The sequence below is a fragment of the Aotus nancymaae genome, unplaced genomic scaffold (assembly GCF_030222135.1).
Source record: "Aotus nancymaae isolate 86718 unplaced genomic scaffold, 86718_ANA_hifiasm-v0.15.2.pri h1tg000032l_0, whole genome shotgun sequence".
Classification (NCBI taxonomy): Eukaryota; Metazoa; Chordata; class Mammalia; order Primates; family Aotidae; genus Aotus; species Aotus nancymaae.
Window position 1 is genome coordinate 17,034,256 of NW_026988445.1, and position 18,946 is coordinate 17,053,201.

General features: G+C 42.9%; 2 protein-coding genes across 4 annotated transcripts in view; one reads left to right on the forward strand and one right to left on the reverse strand.

Moving 5' to 3' along the window:
• Positions 1-231: 231 nt before the first annotated feature.
• Positions 232-14,696, reverse strand: CUNH1orf131 (chromosome unknown C1orf131 homolog). 3 transcript variants are annotated; one of them, XR_010345111.1, is made up of 8 exons: positions 14,545-14,687; positions 12,322-12,668; positions 4,928-4,987; positions 3,384-3,479; positions 3,150-3,236; positions 2,165-2,308; positions 1,961-2,013; positions 884-899 (listed from the first exon to the last, which is right to left on the reverse strand). XR_010345111.1 is itself a non-coding variant. In XM_012459863.3 (7 exons), the coding sequence occupies exons 1-7, from the start codon at positions 14,660-14,662 to the stop codon at positions 761-763; spliced, it is 897 nt and encodes a 298-aa protein (XP_012315286.1). In that variant the 5' UTR covers positions 14,663-14,696; the 3' UTR covers positions 232-760. The 3 variants fall into 3 exon arrangements, 2 of the variants coding, with proteins under 2 accessions (XP_012315286.1, XP_012315285.1); XM_012459863.3 differs by lacking the exon at positions 2,165-2,308 and having other exon boundaries at positions 232-899; positions 4,928-4,984; positions 14,545-14,696; XM_012459862.3 differs by lacking the exon at positions 2,165-2,308 and having other exon boundaries at positions 232-899; positions 14,545-14,696.
• A 36-nt stretch (positions 14,697-14,732) lies between these two features.
• GNPAT (glyceronephosphate O-acyltransferase) overlaps positions 14,733-18,946 on the forward strand; it is a 33,685-nt gene continuing 29,471 nt past the window's right edge. The window contains exon 1 of the mRNA XM_012459861.2: positions 14,733-14,983. Coding sequence (XP_012315284.2) covers positions 14,906-14,983 — 78 coding nt within the window. The 5' untranslated portion in view covers positions 14,733-14,905. The remainder of the gene's footprint in view (positions 14,984-18,946) is intronic.

The following is an 18,946-nucleotide window of genomic DNA, read 5'->3' on the forward strand; positions in this document are numbered from 1 at the left end:
AAAACAGAAATTTTTAAAAGTCCAAATTGTTACCATCATTGAAGACTTTTTTTTTAAATGTGCTGCAAGCTTTGAGGAGTTGCGATCACTATAAGCAAGGGCAGTATCATTAAAAACTAAGTATAGCTGCGAAAGTGATGACAACTCTGAGGCAAACAACATTCACTTGAATGTGGGTACAAAAATATGAGTTAAAATCATCTGTTATTTAACAGTCACAGGCAGACAAGCTACAAAAGTTGTATTTTATTTACATCACTTCTTACGAAGTAGACTTTGTATGCATGGTAGGCTAAAAATTAAAACTGCTTTTCCACAAAACTGATAAATTACCCGATGCTTGGTTCTTTCACGATGTCGTAACATGAAATCATTAAAAATATTATAAGGCAATTTAATGTAAACTACTAGCATTTACAAAACAGTAAAGTTATAAAAAAAAATTGTATTACAAGCAAATGCACCAAATGCCAGTGAACGTGAGACAGGAGCAAAGCTTGCTGGAGAACATTAAAAGACACTGTTCAGTAGGTTCACTTCACATTCATGCTGCACTTGGCCTGATGCATTCAGCACCATTCAGCACCATGAAGCAGACCCTTCAGCAACTGGAAATGTTACTTGTCTGACTTTCTTTCCTTCAAAACGAAGCGGTCTATGAAGCGTGTGGTAGAAACGATCTGTCTAGGGCCTCGCAGGGTCCGGTATCACTGCAGCTGACTCGGTTGTTCCCCTTCCTTGCTGTATCTGACAAAGTACTTCATCTGGCCACTCTGGAAGAATTTATTTTCTTGATATCAACTGGGCTCAGAATCAATGTTCCATTTTTGAATTTTCCAACCTGTCCAATCCGTCCACTTGACAAAATACTGGGAGCGGACTTCTTTTTTTTGGATTTCCTATATTTAAAGTGAGAGAAAGGTACTATAAATAGTTAAGCTTCAAACAAGCACCGCAGTACCACCAATCAGGCCACTGCAGTCTGGCCTGCAAATTCCTGGTCACATGCCACGCACACCCCTCTCCCCACTGCGCCTTCCTGTGGTCCCTGAAACGTGCCACTGCCTTCCTGCCTCAGGGCTCTTGCACTGGTTCCTTCCGCGAGGAATGTTCTGCTCCCAGATCTTTCCAGGCTGCCCCTCTTCTTTGTTCAATTCTCAGCTCCGATGTCACCTCCTCCGACTAATTTCCCAGCTCACCCTCTCCCTGTGGTTTTCTTTTGCAATGCTCTCTTTAGACCTCTCCAGAGTACTTGCCAGTACCTGATATCATTTACTTATCTGTTAGTATGTTTTGGGGTGTTTCTCTTTCTACAATGTAAGCTCCTCAAGGCCAGGAATATCTTTAGTGTGATTATAGCTATACACCAACACCTAAGGCACCCAAATGCCTGGCCCAAAGAGGCATTCAATAGACAGAGATCGGTGCCCAGAACAAATGACCACTACAGCGCATACACGTGTACTAGGAGCCCAAGAAAAAAGGCTAAGACAAAAACAGTCCATTCTGAAACAGTAATTCAAAGAGAGAGGAAAAGGCACTTGAACGAAAGCTAAGAAACAAGTATAAAGCAACAAAGTCAACACCCCTTATTCATAATTACAGTGCTCTATCTTACACGGTATGTCAAAGACCAGGCAATATAGACCCAGGCTATGCTACTGTAGCAGCACACTCTTAGAACAGAAGTCTTTTCTTGGAAATGTAAACTGCAGCTTTTCCACTAGTTACCTGGAGTGTCTGGTTAAAGTGGGAGATTGGAGAAACTTCCTAATTCAGTTCTCAGGCAGTTGTTTGATCTTGGGCAATTTACTAAATCCCACTTTGATCAGGATAAATGAGAGACAGTGAAGCACTCTAATGGGCTGGCAGCACCACATACATTTAAAGCATCCTTTTCAGAACTAATCAAAAGGTTTATCCAGATCGTTCAACCCCAGGGCCTGATGAAATCACTCACCTGTCTTCCTGTCCTCTCCTCTTCTTTTTCTTGAAAATATCTGTTTCTTGGACCTGATTTCAGAATTTAAGGTCATATACATATCAGTAATGGATAATGGGATTCAAAAAAAGGCAAGAGGTTTGTGACCAAAAGTCATTGAGATGCCACTTTTAATATTTTTTTCAAGTGGGCATATTAAACATAACAGTCTCAAAGTTTTACCCTAAAACCCTTTCAAGAATGTGAAAGGCTGGGCCTGGTGTGGTGACTCATGCCTACAGTCCTAGCACTCCAGGAAGCCAAGGGAGGAGGATCATTTGATCCCAGGAGTGCAAGACCAGCCTGGACAACACAGCAAGATCCCATCTTAGTTAAAAAGAAAAAAGAATGTGAATGCCTATTCCAGTAAGACTAACAGTTTTACAATGAAAACTCAAATCTTTCATTATAGGTAAAAGGTAGAAAGAGTAACATCTATTCCCCTTGTGGTTTTCATAGGTCCTTGTGTTCTATACAACATAAAATGCAGATCAAAGTAGCCTGCATTATCGGAACAGAAGCGCTATAGTTTGGATATTCCACCCTCCAAACCTCATGTGGAAATTTGATCCCAGTGCTAGAGAGTTGACCTTGTGGGAGGTGTTTGGGTCACGGCAATGGATTCCTCATGAATGGCTTAGTGCTCTCCTCAGGGTAATGAGTGAGTTCTCCCTCTGTTAGTTCCCACTTCCCATGAGAGCTGATCGTTAAAAAAGAGCCCAGCACCTCTCCGCGCTGCTGCCTCGCTCTTTCACGTCTCGCTCTTGCCATGTGATCTCTGTACACATGGAAGCCGCTTCAGACGCTCACCGGAAGCCGAGCAGATGCCAGTGCTGCCAGTGCTATGCTTCCTGTGCAGCCTGCAGAACCATGCAACAAATCCGCCTTGTTTCTTGATAAAGTACCTATCATCGGGCATTCCTTTACAGCAACACAAAGAGACTAAGACAAGGAGTTTGCGATTTCAAAGCAAACCTTGCATGTAAGTATGCCAGATTTACTTGGCTGGTATTATTAAATGTAGCTAACTTGAAGAAGTGGAGAGCATGCGATCCTTTAATTCTGGTGTCTTCACTGCTCTCCAAGCAGCGGTTTCCAGCCTTCCACTGTGGCAAACGGCATCCATCTTTCCATTCTAGTTTAATAAAGAACAGACCATTACACCTACCAGTCTCTTTTCTTCTTCCTTTGCTGCCTTTTTTTCTTTAATTTGCTCCTGTAAAACCTTGTAATTCACATAAGTCTTTTTAGGAGGCTGAAATGAAAGAACAAGGAAACGTACCATCATATTTTATTCTGCAATAACGTTCCAGTGTCCCTCGCCCTGACTTGCCCTTGGCTTTCCTTGCTCTTGCTTTTTCTAAATGTTGTCTGGTGATGCAAGATAGCAGCAGCCCCTCACCTTAGCACCCAGCATGATGGCACGTTCCTGTTCCAGGATTCTCTCCTTTCCTTTTCCGTAACCCGTGATCCCAAACCGGTGTACTTCTAAACGAGCCTGCGGACACAAAGCACAATCAGACACAAGTGCATTCCAACAACTCCAAAGAAAAAAAAAAACATATTGTCAGAAGTAAGGTATTTCAGATCCACTGCACTGTAATAATAGCACACAGGAATAATAACTCCACTGTTGTGTGGTTGAAGGAGCTCTATGGAGGCTCTCCTACCATATACCATGTCTCACAACATCTTTCTCCCATTTTTTCCTTTGAGACAGGGTCTTGCTCTGATACCTCCCAGGAAGGAGTACAGTGGTGTGATCATGGCTCATTGCAGCCTTGACCTCCTGGGCATGTGATCTCCTGCCTTAGTCTCCTGAGTAGCTAGGATTATAGGCACACACTACCGTACCCAACTAATTCTTAAAAATGTTTTATAGAGATGAGGTCTCACTATGTTGCCCAGGCTGGCCTTGAACTCCTAGGCTCAAGTGATCCTCCCACCTCAGCCTCCCAAAGTGCTGGGATTACAGGTGTGAGCTACCAGGCCTGGCCATCTCCCATGTTTAATTTGGACAGCTGATGCAAAGAATTATCTCTGCACAAAGTAATAACAGAGCCAGGATTGAACGCAGAGCTCTGTAGTACTTTAGGATGCTCTCTAAAACAAGCCACTGTCCATAAAGGCAACAATTTAAACTGAAAAGCACCTCTCCAAACACACACACTCACACTTAGAAACAAGATATTGCAGCAGCTTCAAACACAGACCCATGGTTTCAGAAGGAAGAGAAAAAGCAATACTCACTCTTAGTAGTTGAATTACTTCTTCCCGTCTTTTTTCTTACACATTTTTAAAAACATTACAACCACAGAATATACATATCCCCATACTTAACCATTGTATCAGTAGTGTTGTAGTCACAAAACCATCATGTAGTAAATGAGTATATAATATTCAATCAAATTAATGCAGACCGGGCATGGCGGCTCACACCTGTAATCCCAGCACTTTGGGAGGCTGAGCCAGGGGGTCACTTGAGGTCAGGAGCTTGAGACCAGCTTGGCCAACATGGTGAAACCCCACCTCTATTAAAAATACAAAAATTAGCTGAGTGTGGTGGTACACACCTATAATCCTAGTTACTTAGGAGGCTGAAATGGGAAGATCACTTGACCCCAGGAGCTGGAGGCTGCAGTGAGCCAAGATCATGCCACTTCACTCCAGCCGGGTTGACAGAGAGAGACTCTGTCTCAAAAAAAAAAAAAAAAGTGAATGCAGTATGATTTGCTTAATCATTTTCCCAACCTTTAGACATGTAAAATATTCATTTTTAGATATCATAAAACGATTATTTTTTGTCATATCTAACATTTATATTACATAGTTCACATATTATTTCACATATTATAAACTTACAATAAATTTAATATAAACATGTTTATAAACAAATATTGTAAATAAAGTTAATTAAAAATTATTTAACAATCTCAAAATACATACCTTTTCTAGGTTAAATTCTTGTATAACCACATCTCTCTCCAAAACATTAGTTTTAGTCTGCTGAGAGAAAAAATTCTTATTAAGATCATCTGTTACTATATCATTATAATATCTATCACCAAAAGAGTAGACATGTTTTAAGGAACCTGAAAGTGACCCTCTCAGACCCACTAGACTGGCTACTATGAAAAAAAAAACAGAAAGTAAGTGTTGGCAAGGATGTAGAGAAACTGGAACCCATGTCCTCTATTGGTGGGAATGTTTTACCACATGGTATAGCCATTGGGGAAAACAACTACGACAGTTCCTCAAAAACTTAAAAATAGAATTATCATAGGATCTCACAATTCCTCTTCTGGGCATACACCCAAAAGAACTGAAGGGAGGGTCCTGAAGAGGTATTTGTACACCTATATTCACAGCAGCATTACTCATAATAAACACAGAAGCAACTCAAATGTTCACCAACAGATGAACTGATATTTTTGAATGTGGCATATACATATGATGGAATATTCCACAGCCTGAAAACAGAAGAAACTTCCAACCCATGCTACGATATGGATGAACCTTGAAGACACGATGCTAAGTGAAATAAGCCAGTCACAGAAGGGTATGTGCATGATTCTATTTTATGAAATACCCAGAGGAGTCAAATTCACAGAGACAGAAGTTAGAATGATTAGCTGCCAGGGGCTGGGGGAAAGGGAATAGGGAGCTGGTGCTGAATGGGTATAGTGTATCAGCATTGTTTCAGCAAGCTGAGAAGAGTTATAAGATGGATGGTGGTGAGGGCGGCACAACACTGTGAATGTGTTCAACACCACTGAACTGCACACTTAAAAATGGCTAAAATGGTCAATTTTACATTTGTGTATATTTTACCAAAATTAAAAAATTGGAAAACAGAAAGAAACCTTGAAACGGTCCCAGATAGCTGAAACCCCTGGGCCCTGGAAAGAAACTGGCATACAAAAGACAGAAGCAATGTCAGGGCTCTCCTAGTCCCTGCTATCTCCAACAGCAGCCACACAGAATACTTAATCCCCGGTACCTTGGCTGTGGGGACACCAGGGCTGAGGGGCCGACTAGACCAAGGGGACGGGAGAGCCCCTTGGTGGTAGCTCTGGCCCAGACACAAATAGCTCGGTGTCCTCATCCCTCTGTTTAACAGTTCACCAGAAACATCTTAGTTTTGTAGCTATTGATGTCTTTCTGAGAAAGGGTATGAGGTCTAGATCTGTGTATGTATCAAACACAAACTTTTTGGAAAAAAAAATTCTTGGCTCATTATTTCACAGATGCTGAGTCTCTATTAGCATGAACCACCACCGTCTAATTTTTATTTTTATTCATAGCTTGAAAATCACTTCAGTACATTATTCATAATACGTGACCTGATTTAGAAACCATCGGTGGTCTCCTCGGTTTTCTTTCCTCCGCTATTCTCTGCAGTAGGAGGCATTAGTGCCTATAGGCAATACTGGGTCCTCCTCTACTTCCAGGCACAATGAAGACTCATGCTTCCCCGTCTACTTGATGCTAGGAAGGCCTGGGTGGCTTTCCCTGGCCAAAGAAACACAAGCAGAGGTGTGTGTGCTAATTCCACATGGAACCCTTAAGAGCCCTTCATTAACTCCCCTTTCCTTCACTAAAGCAACTAACAACCCTCCAGATGATGGCACCCCATCATCCTGGGTCCTCAGATGAAGATGGTGTGGGGCAGGAGACCTGGCTCTGCGAATCCCAATGGCCATGTAACGTAAGAAAAATTAACTTTTGCCTTTTAAGTCACTGGGATGTAGGGATTATTGGTTATCAAATCACAGCCTAACCTATCCCAACTAATCTAGCCTTACTATCCCACACGAGGGAGAGGGGTATGTATGGAGATTTTGAGAACTTACATGCTGGGCAGGGAAGAAGGAAGAAAAGCTAGAAAAAGAAAGAGCAGTTTGGAAGAAACCTGAGATGAAGGCAGGCAGTCCACCAGACTCAGCGAACCTGTCTATGGGGTGATGTAGGTATTTTCTCTTAACATGGCTTAGATTTTCTTTTTTTAAATCTATTAGTTGAAGTGCCCAACCAACTGTCTCCAATGAAAGAAAGAGTAACTGCGTAAGCAAACGCTCTTTAAAAAATGCAGACAGCTGTATAAATATTAAGAAGTTTGTTTACACCTTGATGAGTCTAAATTACTTCAATTAGATTACTTTCTTCCTAACACCCATCCAACACTGATCTACTCAGAAACAAGGAGTGTGGTGTAAAGGTAAGGAGCAGCACTGGAGCACGGAGGATTTCAGGGTGGAGCACCGAGCAGTGGACTACAAGCATATTGCGGGGCATTGACACCATAACATGGGAGCTGCAAGAATCTGTGGAATGATCAAAGCTATCTGACAGTAACTTTGGAGAAATGTCTCCGTGTCTGGCGATGGCTCAGTCAGTGTACTTGTCTTGTGTCGTTCAAAGGACAAAGAGATGAGCCTCACCTCACCTACGCTCTCTCTAGTATAGCAGTTTAAGTACACAGTGTTGAAGCCAGAAAGCCTGGGGTTTGAACCCGACCTTTGGCACTTCCTTCAGCTCCATAATCCTTTATCTGGCATCCTTAGGGTTAGGTTCCAGCTTTAAAATTCAAAAGTCTTTATATTTTAAAAAGGCAAAACTGAATATACTGAGTATTACAGACTACTTACAGTAAGGTCCAAGGCAGTAACCCATAATTAATATTTCTGTGGCAATATCTAAGAATATTCACACCAAAAGAGATGAGCAAAAATGATTTTTAAAAGCTTCATCAGGTTTTTCTGCCAAATAAATCTGCACCAATCTTAAAAGAAAAAAGATCAATCAAATTGTGGTTTCCAGAGCTCTGGGTGTTTGGAATTGCAGATGTGGGGCTGTGGGGTTAATGTTTAATTATAGGCAAGTAACGCAACCTCTTGTAGACCTCAAGCTCCTCTGTGAAATGAAGACAGGTCCCAGGAGTTGTGAGGACTAAGACCATAAATGAGTTAATGAATATAAATAAACATTCTCAGTACAGCCCCAGTAAATATTAGCAATTTGCTATATGCTCAGGGGCAGCCTCTGTGTACCTCAGTCCCAGGATGCAAAGGTCCTTTCTGATCTACAGAACACTGTTCCATTATGTGTTTCTTATCACTTTCTTATCTAAGGCCACAAAGGAGGCTAAGGTTCCTGAAACAGGGGCAGTGAATGATTCATGTTAAGACCAAGATGGCCCAATGCTAGGTGTGGAGAAATGGCAGTGGCATATCCGTAAGGGCTAAGCAACACACACGTGCTAAGCTACATCTGATACTTTCTTTCCTTTTTTTTGTTTCTTGAGACAGAGTCTCACTCCGTCCACCAGGCTGGAGTGCGGTGGCGCGATCTCTGCTCACTGCAACCTGTGCCCCCCAGGTTCAAGCAATTCTCCTCCCTCAGCCTCCTAAGTAGCTAAGTAGCTGGGAGCATGTGCTGCCTGTAATTAACCTGGCTAATTTTTGTATTTTTAGTACAGACAGGGTTTCACCACGTCGGTTAGGCTGGTCTCAAACTCCTGACTCTGTGTTCGCCCGCCTCAGCCTCCCAAAGTGCAGGGATTACAGGTGTGAGCCACTGCGCCTGGCCTAATCTGACACGTTCATTGCTTAAAAGCATAAGTATTTTCTTTCTTACAGGCAGTCTTGCACCTATGAAAGAGTAGGTTCTCCCATTCATTTCTGAGATCACTCCCCATGCCTCTTGCTATTGCTCCCTTATAATCCATTCACCATATAGGAGCTACAGTGATCCTTTTAAAACTTGAATCAGATCACCTCATGCCCTTGCATGAAATTTTTTGGTGGCTTCTCATGTAAAGACTGAAGTCCCAAGGCCCACCACTGCCTATGAGACCTGGCATTCTCCCCTCTGTTCTACTCCTGCTAGACTTCTTCCAGCTCCCTGAACATGCCAGCCCTCTTCACCCCTCAGAGTGTTAGCAAGACTGTTTTCTCTCTCCTTGGCTCACTCTTCTCTGCCCTGTTCACCAGCACTGTTTAATACAGCATTAGCCTGAATGTTACCTCCTGACAGACCTCCCTGACCACTATATCTAGACCAGGTTCTGCATGTTACCCCAGGACCCTATTTGTTTATAATTCCTTTTAATTATATTATATTGCTCGACTACAAAGTAGATTGTATAGTATACTCCAAAAGGGCAAAGGACTATTATCTTCTTCACTGCTCTATCTGCAAGGTCTGCAGATAGCAGGCACCCAGTGATTGGTGGAATAAATAAAGGAATGAATATGTAATCTCTTAGTATTTCCAGTCAAATTACTTGTATAGTTACTACATTAAAAATGAGACATGATGGCTGGGCACAGTGGCTCTCACATCTGTAATCCCTGTGCTTTAAGAGGCCGAGACAAAAGGACTTCTTGAGGCCAGTAGTTCAAGACCAGCCTGGGCAACAAAACAAGACCCCATCTCTACAAAAAATTTTAAAATGAGCCAGGCATAGTGGTGTGCCCTGTAGTCTTAGCTACTTGGGAGGCTGAGGCAGGAGGATGGCTTGAGTCCAGGAATTGGAGGCTACAGTGAGCTATGATCACGCCACTGCACTCCAGCATGAGTGACAGAGCGAGACCCTGTCTCTAAATGTAAAAATATATATATATAAATGGTAACCAGGTTCCCAGATAAACCCATGAAAACCTGCTTCAATTCACAATGCAGCTTGATCATAGAATTTATAGCACAAGTTCTGGAAAAATCAGGTCATTTCCTGGGGCTAGGAAGGGCCAGCTGGATTGCTGTCCAACTCACCATCCTCTCCTTCGTTTCTCAAGCATTCTCTAAAGATAACCAGCTGATGCCATGACTGGTCATGAAGGTTATCATTACCCATCATACATTTTTGCCACCCATGTCTGTTTAACTGTCCTACAATGGCTTAGAAGTTTTTAGGGAACGAGGGCACAACTATAATTTCCCATGTTACATAAACTCAGCAGAGACGGTGTATTCCAATTAGCACCAGCTGGCTGACTACTCTTACTTGGTGTACCCAGGATATGCTGTAAGGACTTGTATTATATTCACATGTATTTATTTCCACACTGCAATGTCAATACTCTAAGGTCATTTTACCGGTGGATGTGTTTTTAATGTGTCTACGTTCTGTCTCCTGATTAAGGATCAGGAGACCATTTTCAAAGGATACATTAAAAAAAAAAAAAACAAGAGGAAAGAGCAGAACACCGATGACAAATGAAAAATTTCATTAAGGTCAGAAAATTCAAAATGTAGAGTGAGCTGAGGCTCCTGAGAAAACCCAACTAGAATGCATAAGGGCTCGCTTGGAACTGGAAGCAAAAGACAATCTGACAGCCTGCCACAGATGTTCTATTACTAAGCAACAGAGAAATGCAGACTCATTCAATGCCAACTCTTCTGTCCTTTCTATTAAAAAGAAACTTTCCATTCCAGAAAGAAGAACACGAGGGAATGTAAGAGGAAACCGAAGTCTGAGACATTTGAAGAAACAAAAAAGGGTGCCTAAATGCTTTATGTTAGTTTAAGTCTTCAAATGCCGAATTACATTGCAACGCAGCGCTTTCCAACCTTTTTCACATCATGATACATACAGAAAATACCAGTGTTTGTAGGGTACACTGAGGTACTGGGAGATGGCCAGCTTGGGGGCTCTGTTGCCCCAAACACCAAGGGAATCCACTTCTCGGCCCTTCTGCAACAGTTCCCAGAGCCTCAGTATTTGGAACATAAGAGTTTAAGAAGCTTACTTATCTAGAATCCTAAAATAAAGGTAGATATGGTTACAGATTCACTAATAATCTTTTTTTTTTTTTTGAGACAGGGTCTTGTTCTGTCGTCCAGGCTGGAGTGCAGTGACACAATCACAGCCGACTGCAGCCTCGACTTCCTGAGCTCAAGCAATCCTCTGACCTCGGCCTCCCAAAGTGCTGGGATTACAAGTGTGACCCACCACACTCAGCCTGCAGAATGCACTAATGATCTTTGAGGAAGAGATGCCAGTGAGCTTGACATGAAGTCCTCCCTGAATTTTAGAAAAGATTATCAGATGGCTTTTAAAACCATAAAGACGGACACTAACATGTATTTATACATACACAAAGAACAGTGCAAGCCAAACTATCTTTGTAGTGGGTGGAATTGTGGCCTCTAAAAACTTATGGCAATGACCCACTCCTCTTCAGAACCTGTGAATATGATCTTACTTAGGAAAGGATCTTTACAGTGTAATTAAACATCTCAAGAGGAGATATCCCAGATTCAGGGTGGGCCTTAAAGCCAAGAGAAGGGCAGAGGGAAACATGAGACTCAGGCACACAGGGATGAAAGCCACATTAAGACGGAGGCAGAGATTAGAGTTATGCAACCACAAGCCAAGAAAACTCTTAGAACCACCTTCTGGTCAGAGGCAAAGAATTCTCCCCTAGGGCCCTCAGAGGAGGCATGGCTCTGCCAACACCTGGCACACAGAACTGTAAGAGAATACATTTCTATTGGTTTAAGTCACCAAGTTTGTGGTAAGTTGTTAGAGTGGCCTTAGAAACTAATACATAAATCCTCACTTCTTTGCTGATAGACAAAGGTTTGTAGGACATGGGGATGCTATAGAAATGGAATATCTGGATTTGAGCAATGAATTTGTCAAAGCCATTATGATATTCTCGTGAATAAATAAATTAAAAATATTTGGAGGAGTAACCACACCTCCCTTGAGGACTGAATTTTTTGAGTCAGATTTACAAGTTCAGTCTGAAAAAGATTACTGCTCAGAAAATTCAAATTGCTCTTCCCCCAGCCTTGTTTTTCCTTGAGAGCAAGAATTTCTACATATTTTGTTCACTGCTATATCCCAGTGCCTACAACTGTGGCTAGCACACAGCAGGAATGCCAGAAAGAGTTGCTCAAAGGGTTAACTCAGCAAGCCTATGTTTATCAAACCCTGTACATTCCCAAGAAAGTCCTATTTTCATGACTGGCAATTGGCTGGCTCCCGAGAACTAAGCAATTAGAATATTCTGCCTGATCAGAGTGTTTTTGCATCCCTGAGGTCTTAAGCCACCACTGTAATAAGTTTGCTCAGGTAGTTTATACTAGCAATGTGATTGATGGTGAACACCTGCTTTTTTCTGGAGGTTTAGAACTTGAATAACTAAGGTCAGTCTGTAGGCCTACATGACTTATAAGAGCTATATGCGGAGTCCTGGGTCCTGTGAATCCTTCTGGCAAATCTGCGGGCCTGAGGATAGTGAGGCATTCCTGCCACAGTCTAAAAAGCTATTCACCTAATACTACAACACCAGGGGTTTCACCACATACATTTAAGCTAACGAACTCATTACCTGTGTGCTCTTGTTATGATCTGGCTTCAGTTTTCTTTTTTTATTTCTGCTGTGAAATTCTACCACTTCTACTTGTTCCCTATGGTTCTCTAGGGAAGACGGAGGAACTGCAGGAGCAAGGATCTCTGGTCCTGAAGAGGGACCTGTGGGGGTGCCAGCAGGAGCACAATGCAGCTCTTCTCTGATTTCCTTGAAGAAGCTTAAAGCACTCTTCCTCTGGCCTCTTATGAGAGAACCAGGTAGGGGAGATGGCTCTGCTGCCACGGCCGTTGCACCCTCCACATCTCTCTTCTTGTTTTCCCTTTTCTTTAGGATCTTCTTCTGTTCTGTTTCACCTTCCATCTCTCCTGTTTGTTCAAACACAAGAAGGAAAATAAAGATTTTCAGTTTTAGCTACCATCAATGTCGTATGAATGTACTTGTATATTCCAGGGCTATATGCACCCAGAAGCACACACAAAGAAATAAACTATTTTTTTCCTTCAAGTAGAGTGTATTTGCAAAATGCATAGAATCCAAAATGTAGTCATCTTTTTATAGGTAACTATATTTATGTATTTGACCCATGTTAGCACAATCACTTTTAGTCCCCACCTTGGTCCTTAATCAAAGTGTCCTCACAGCAATAGTCCCCAAGGCTGGTAATCCCAATAGGCTTTACACTAAAAATATCAGCCACTGTAGCCACTGTTTCTTTTGAACGCTTTCTGGGTTACGGGAACATGGAGTAGTCTTCCTATTTTCTTTCACAGTTAAGAATTAAGATGAACCTAAGACAACTGGCTCAATTTGAATGCCTTTGTTTTCTACTAAATCCTCTTATCTACTCTATATTTCACCTGTTCAAACTCTGACCAGTCACCTGAAAGTTCTAACCAGAATCCTACACTTCCTTATTCACATGCATTACAAATACCACAGAGCTCTCTACATCACCAGCTGTTGATTTATGCTTGCAACTCTTTGCTTCATCTTTTACACAATAAACACTGAAAAGCCAACTAACCTTTGGCATTAAGAATATAAATATGAATAGACACATTCAATGCCTTTAGAGCTTCTACCATGACTTTCAGCCTGTATTGACATAAACTATAGTACTTTGCAGAACAGTCTTCTCCTCCAGATTTTAAACTTCTCAAGGTCAGAGGCTGTCTTCTCTGTCCTCCAATATGTCCAGGGGCACAGAAATGCTAGTTAAAGAGTGGGGTCTGGGGCTAGAATCGGAACCCAGGCTCTGCAAAAATTACCAGTTACACAACCTGCATCAGGTTTCATTAACCTCTAGTACTTGTTTCTACATTTGCAATCATGGGATTCATGACAGCGTCTATTTCATGAAGCTGAAAATTAAATGAGCAAATACATGAAAAGCATGTGGTGTATGAAAAGTTCTCAATACTTTTAAGTATGATTCCTACTGTTTAGGTGAGCTTAGAATTTTCAGCAGTTCCAAAATAAAAAATAGCTTTTAAAATATCATGCCACAACTTTAAGAAATGTGTTTTGTCCTGAAATCTAATGATTTTATTTGGTGCATGTTCAAAGGGCGTCACCTTCCCCCGGGCAAGTTCTTCAAAGTATGTGGCACAGTCTTCCCACTGACATGCCATGAGACTTTAATGGGCTGTTTTACTTTCCTTTTCCCGCATCAAGATAAAGAAAGGAGAGTAAAAGGTCAGCACACTTGTTTGAAGAAGAAAAAAAAAGAAAGAAAGAAAGAAAAAGTTGTGAAAAGAACAACTGGTCAAGGACTATGAAGTCCCTGTCAAGGGAAACACAAGAATGAAACTGATGAATTACCCAACAGGACCGAGGCCCCAGAGCGAAATGACACCATCGAACGAGGGTCAGGTAGGTCTCTGGGGGTGGCATGGGGAAAGGGGATTTCCCAGAGCTCAGGAAAACGTGGAAATGTGGGCTACTTCGAGAGTCCAAGGTCCTGTGTGCACTGCTCCCGTTAAATCTGAAAGCCTTGGCGCTTCCTACAAGCAAGTACGACAGTCCCCACACTTGGGAACGAGTTGGAAAGTTTGATGAATAATGTGTGATGGAGAAATGTGTTCTGCATCCGCTACTGGAACCAGGTGGGACGAAGTGAAGGGTGCTTGACATGCAAGAACCTTCAGCCTCAAATAGAGGCGAGCCCAGGACCGGCTGCACAGGACACCCTCGTTCCTCAAATCTGCTCTCCACGTGGGCTCCTGGGACCCCTGCACTCACCAAAGTCGTAGAGGTTCTGGAGCAGAGCGTCCAGAAGTGTTGGAGAACTGGAAGGCGTGGCGGACCCCCGCCCTTGCTCCTGCGACATTGTAGGATCCGCCGAAGAATCAATCCTCATTCCGTCGCGCGGCGCCCCCACTTCCGGGTTCCGCGTCTGCGCGCATGCGCCATAGGGCCCTGCGCGGCTTCCGTCCTGGCTAAGATGGCGGCGTCCGGGGTCCTGTGGAGCGGCCGCAGAGGGTGCTGCCGCCCCAGGCAAAGTAGGGCTGTCCTGCGAGAAAGAACCGCCCCCAGCAGCGGCAGCACCAACACAACCGCTTAGCAAAGAATCCCAGACCCCGCCCGGGACGGCAGCCGCACTATGGAGTCTTCCAGTTCATCTAAATCTTATTTCTCCGTTGGCCCCACCAGTCCCAGCGCTGTCGTGCTCCTCTACTCGGTAGGCACCCAGGGAAAAGAGGCCCAGAGCGGAGCCGCGCGAGATAGGACCCCTTTCTCCCAGTTCTTACTATAGCCCACGACCCTTGCCCAAAAGAGCTGGTCCCTGGGCTCCCGAGCAGGGGTTAGTTGGTTGGGTTGGTTTCCAAAACAACGGTGTATCGCTGTGTGTCTCTGTGTGTGCATGCTTTTATAAGTTTCTACCGATTACGGTTCCTTTGGTTCCTTTCCACTTGTTCCCTATCTTTCTATCAGGCCCTGGGCCTTCAGAAAGCTCTTGGACACAGGAATGATGGATGAGAATTGGAGTCTCCCCATCTTTAGCGAGAGCGTGTCGAGCTACCTTTTGGGCAAACCTGAGAAACCTGCGGGTCTGACCCGCCCTGAGATAGTCCGTGGCTCTGCCCGCCCTTTGCTGATGTTACATTCCTGGGAGTAAAGCACTTGTCTTGTATGTGGGGATAGAGTTTTAAACACTTTAATGTAGGAAGATTTAGAACTTCTAGGCATTTGTATTGCCTGTTTTTGTCTTCTAGTCATTATCGTACCTTTTCCACAAATCATTTTGGAGGACAGCAAGCGCCACCCAGCTTCTCTCCTGCTTGCCTTTTTCTCCCCAACCCCCTGTTTTAACGGGTCTTTTTTGCCGACAGATGTTGGTCACCCACTGTTTTCATGAAGAAATTATGAGATGGAAGCTTTATAGCCTTCATGATTGCACATTCCTGGGGCAACTGATTTGGTTTTTGTTTCTTGTTGTTTTTAACCACTAAATTAGCTTTTAGCTACTTTAGGAGGAAATAAAACAATGCATTTTAAAAGCATATTGGGGCCAGTCTTGATGGCTCAAGCCTGTAATTCCAGCACTTTCGGAGGCTGAGGCGGGCGGATCACCTGAGGTCAGGAGTTCGAGACCATCCTGGCCAACATGGTGAAATCCCGTCTCTACTAAAAAAATATATGGCCGGGCGCGGTGGCTCAAGCCTGTTAATCCCAGCACTTTGGGAGGCCGAGGCGGGTGGATCACGAGGTCAAGAGATCGAGACCATCCTGGTCAACATGGTGAAACCCCGTCTCTACTAATACAAAAACTTAGCTGGGCACGGAGGCGCGTGCCTGTAATCCCAGCTACTCAGGAGGCTGAGGGAGGAGAATTGCCTGAACCCAGGAGGCGGAGGTTGCGGTGAGCCGAGATCACGCCATTGCACTCCAGCCTGGGTAACAAGAGCGAAACTCCGTCTCAAAAAAAAAATATATACATATATATATACACATATATATATATACATATATATATATATATATATGTATATATATATATAAATTAGCCGGTCGTGGTGTCCGGCGCCTGTAATCCCAGCTACTCGGGAGGCCGAGGCAGGAGAATTGCTTGAACCCGAGAGGCGGAGGTTGCAGTGAGCCGAGATCACGCCACTGCACTCCAGCTTGGGGAACAGAGCGAAATTCCGTCTCAAAAAAAAAAAAAAAAATCATATTAGCATGTCCTGGTGCTTAGTGTCCGCTTTTGGCTTAAATATAGTGTTCATTTGTGCAGAAAGGTCAAAACAGGGATGACACAAAAGAGCAAGATAAACACCCCAGTTTCTAAAGAGAATATGACTACTTTCAAATTAGTACATCAATATTCTTTGGAACATGGAGAAACTTCTGTTCCCTCTGTATCAAGAACTTTCAGTATCTGATTGCTAACTGCCTAGTTCTCTAAAGCTTATCATTCAAATCGCTCTCTTCATTGATCTTATCGCCCCACAGTTCTGTGGTGGACGTACTTCAACTTTGTTTTCTGACTCTGCTACTCCAGAGCAGGGTTGAAGGGAAGAGGGTTGCTGTGCAGATCCACCTTTTAATGTGTAGCTTTTTCAGCTCTCAATTGATTTGTGAATTGGCTGGAATTTTCCTTTTGTACATTAAAGGAAGGAGTTGGGGTTTTTTGTTTTGTTTTACTTCCCCCTTCGCCAATGATTCTTTAATAAGACTTGAGTCTACTTTTTCATGTGAAAAACTATGGCAGTTGGATGTGAGCATGCTGTAGTTCTCATGCTGGACAGCAACTCTCTCTTTACCAGTAGGTAGTTCTCACTACTGTTTTGTGACTGGATAGCCTTTACTTCCATGGTAATCTTACTTTTTCTTAGTATTTCAGACTTTTATTTCCCCAGATACACTGTTATTGTGCAATACTCTCTGATTAAAAGTAGCACTTTAGAAATATTTAAGATACAGCTGATTACAACAAACATTAGAAGTATATACAGTATCTTACTCATTATTCTCAGTTTCTAAGATACAGAAGTTACAGATCCGGGCTTTGCCTTCAACGCACAAGAAGTCCTAAAAGTAAACAAATAATTACAGTTAAGTAGGATAAGGGCAATGATTGAAGCATGCACAGTGTATTGTAAGAGTGACAAGAGGACTCACCTGGACAGTTTGGGAACCTAGAGAAGGTTTCTAAGAAGAGGTGACATCTGAGCTGATCTATCTTTCTTTCTTCCTTCTTTCTTTCTTTCTTTGTTTCTTTCTTTCTACTTGGAGAAGTTTCCAAGAAAAGGTGACATCTGAGCTGATCTTTCTTTTCTTTTCTTTCCTTTGTTTCTTTCTTTCTTTTCTTTTCTTTTCTTTCCTTCTTTCTTTCTTTGTTTGTTTCTTTCTTTTCTTTCTTTCTTTCTCTTTCTTTCTTTCAACAGTCTTGCTGTGTTGCCAGGCTGGGGAGCAGTGGCTCAATCTTGGTTCACTGCAACCTCCGTCTCCTGGGTTCAAGCAATTCTCCTGCCTCAGCCTCCCAAGTAGCTGGGATTTTAGGTGCATGCCCCCACCACACCCAGCTAATTTTTGTATTTTTAGTAGTGACAGGGTTTCACCATGTTGGCCAGGCTAGTCTCGAACTCCTGGTCTCAAGTGATCCACCTGCCTTGGCCTCCGAAAGTACATTTGTATTTTTGAAAGTCTGAGAAGACTATTAGGTTTCTGATGTGATTATCTGTGTAGGCAGCCTGTTTTGCTTAAGTAGAGACTGTAGGAAGAGAATCGGGTTGGGGAATGAATCTGATGCATAGAAGTGGAGATCAGTTAGAATACTATTGCAGTCATCCAGAGAAGTAATGAAGCCTGAAGTAAGGCAGTAATAGTGAGCTGGGGAAGAAGGGAAATTGATGAATTTGTGTGATATTTAGGACAGTAAATCATCTACCTTTGGAACCATTTGTATGTGGTGTCTAAGGAAAAGAGCCTATGTGAAGTGTACTATTGGGTTTCTATGATTTGGCAACTGGGCGGATGATGATGCCTTTCACTGATAGAAAACATGGAGGAGCAGGTTTAGTCAGGGTAATATAATAGAATTCAGTTTAGGGTGTACTCAGTTTGTGGTGTAAGAGATAAATGTGATGATTTTTAACTTAGGGATTATCATGTTCTGGGCCAGATAAACATCCCATGGTGTTTGGGAGAGATCCAAGTAGAGTTAGAAATATGGTGCCAGAGCAAGAGAGGGCGTCTGGCCTAAATATATAGATTTGGCAGTCATCAGCAAGTAGGTTGTATCTGAAGCCATCGGTGAACCTGAAAGCTTTCAGTGAGACCCTAGAATGAAAAGAAGACTGAGGATGGATTAACCACTGGTGTGCTATAACCCAGATGATGACTTCCTGTTAAAGTCCCAGTGAAAGATCCAGATGCGTTACAGTGTCTGACAGGACTGTACATGATCTCTTAACTGCTGTTGCTCTGACTTACTAGTCTTGTTCACTGGGCTTTAGCCACTCTAGCCTTCTGTTTCTCAGACAGCAAGCATGCTCTTGCCTCAGAATGCTCATAGTCCCTTCTGTGTGGCATGCTACATTTTCCCAGAAGTTTTCATTGCTGGTTCTTTGTATTATTGAGGTCCCCAACTTAAATATCACTTCCTCAGAGAGGCCCTCCACCACCATTGAATCTAAAGCAG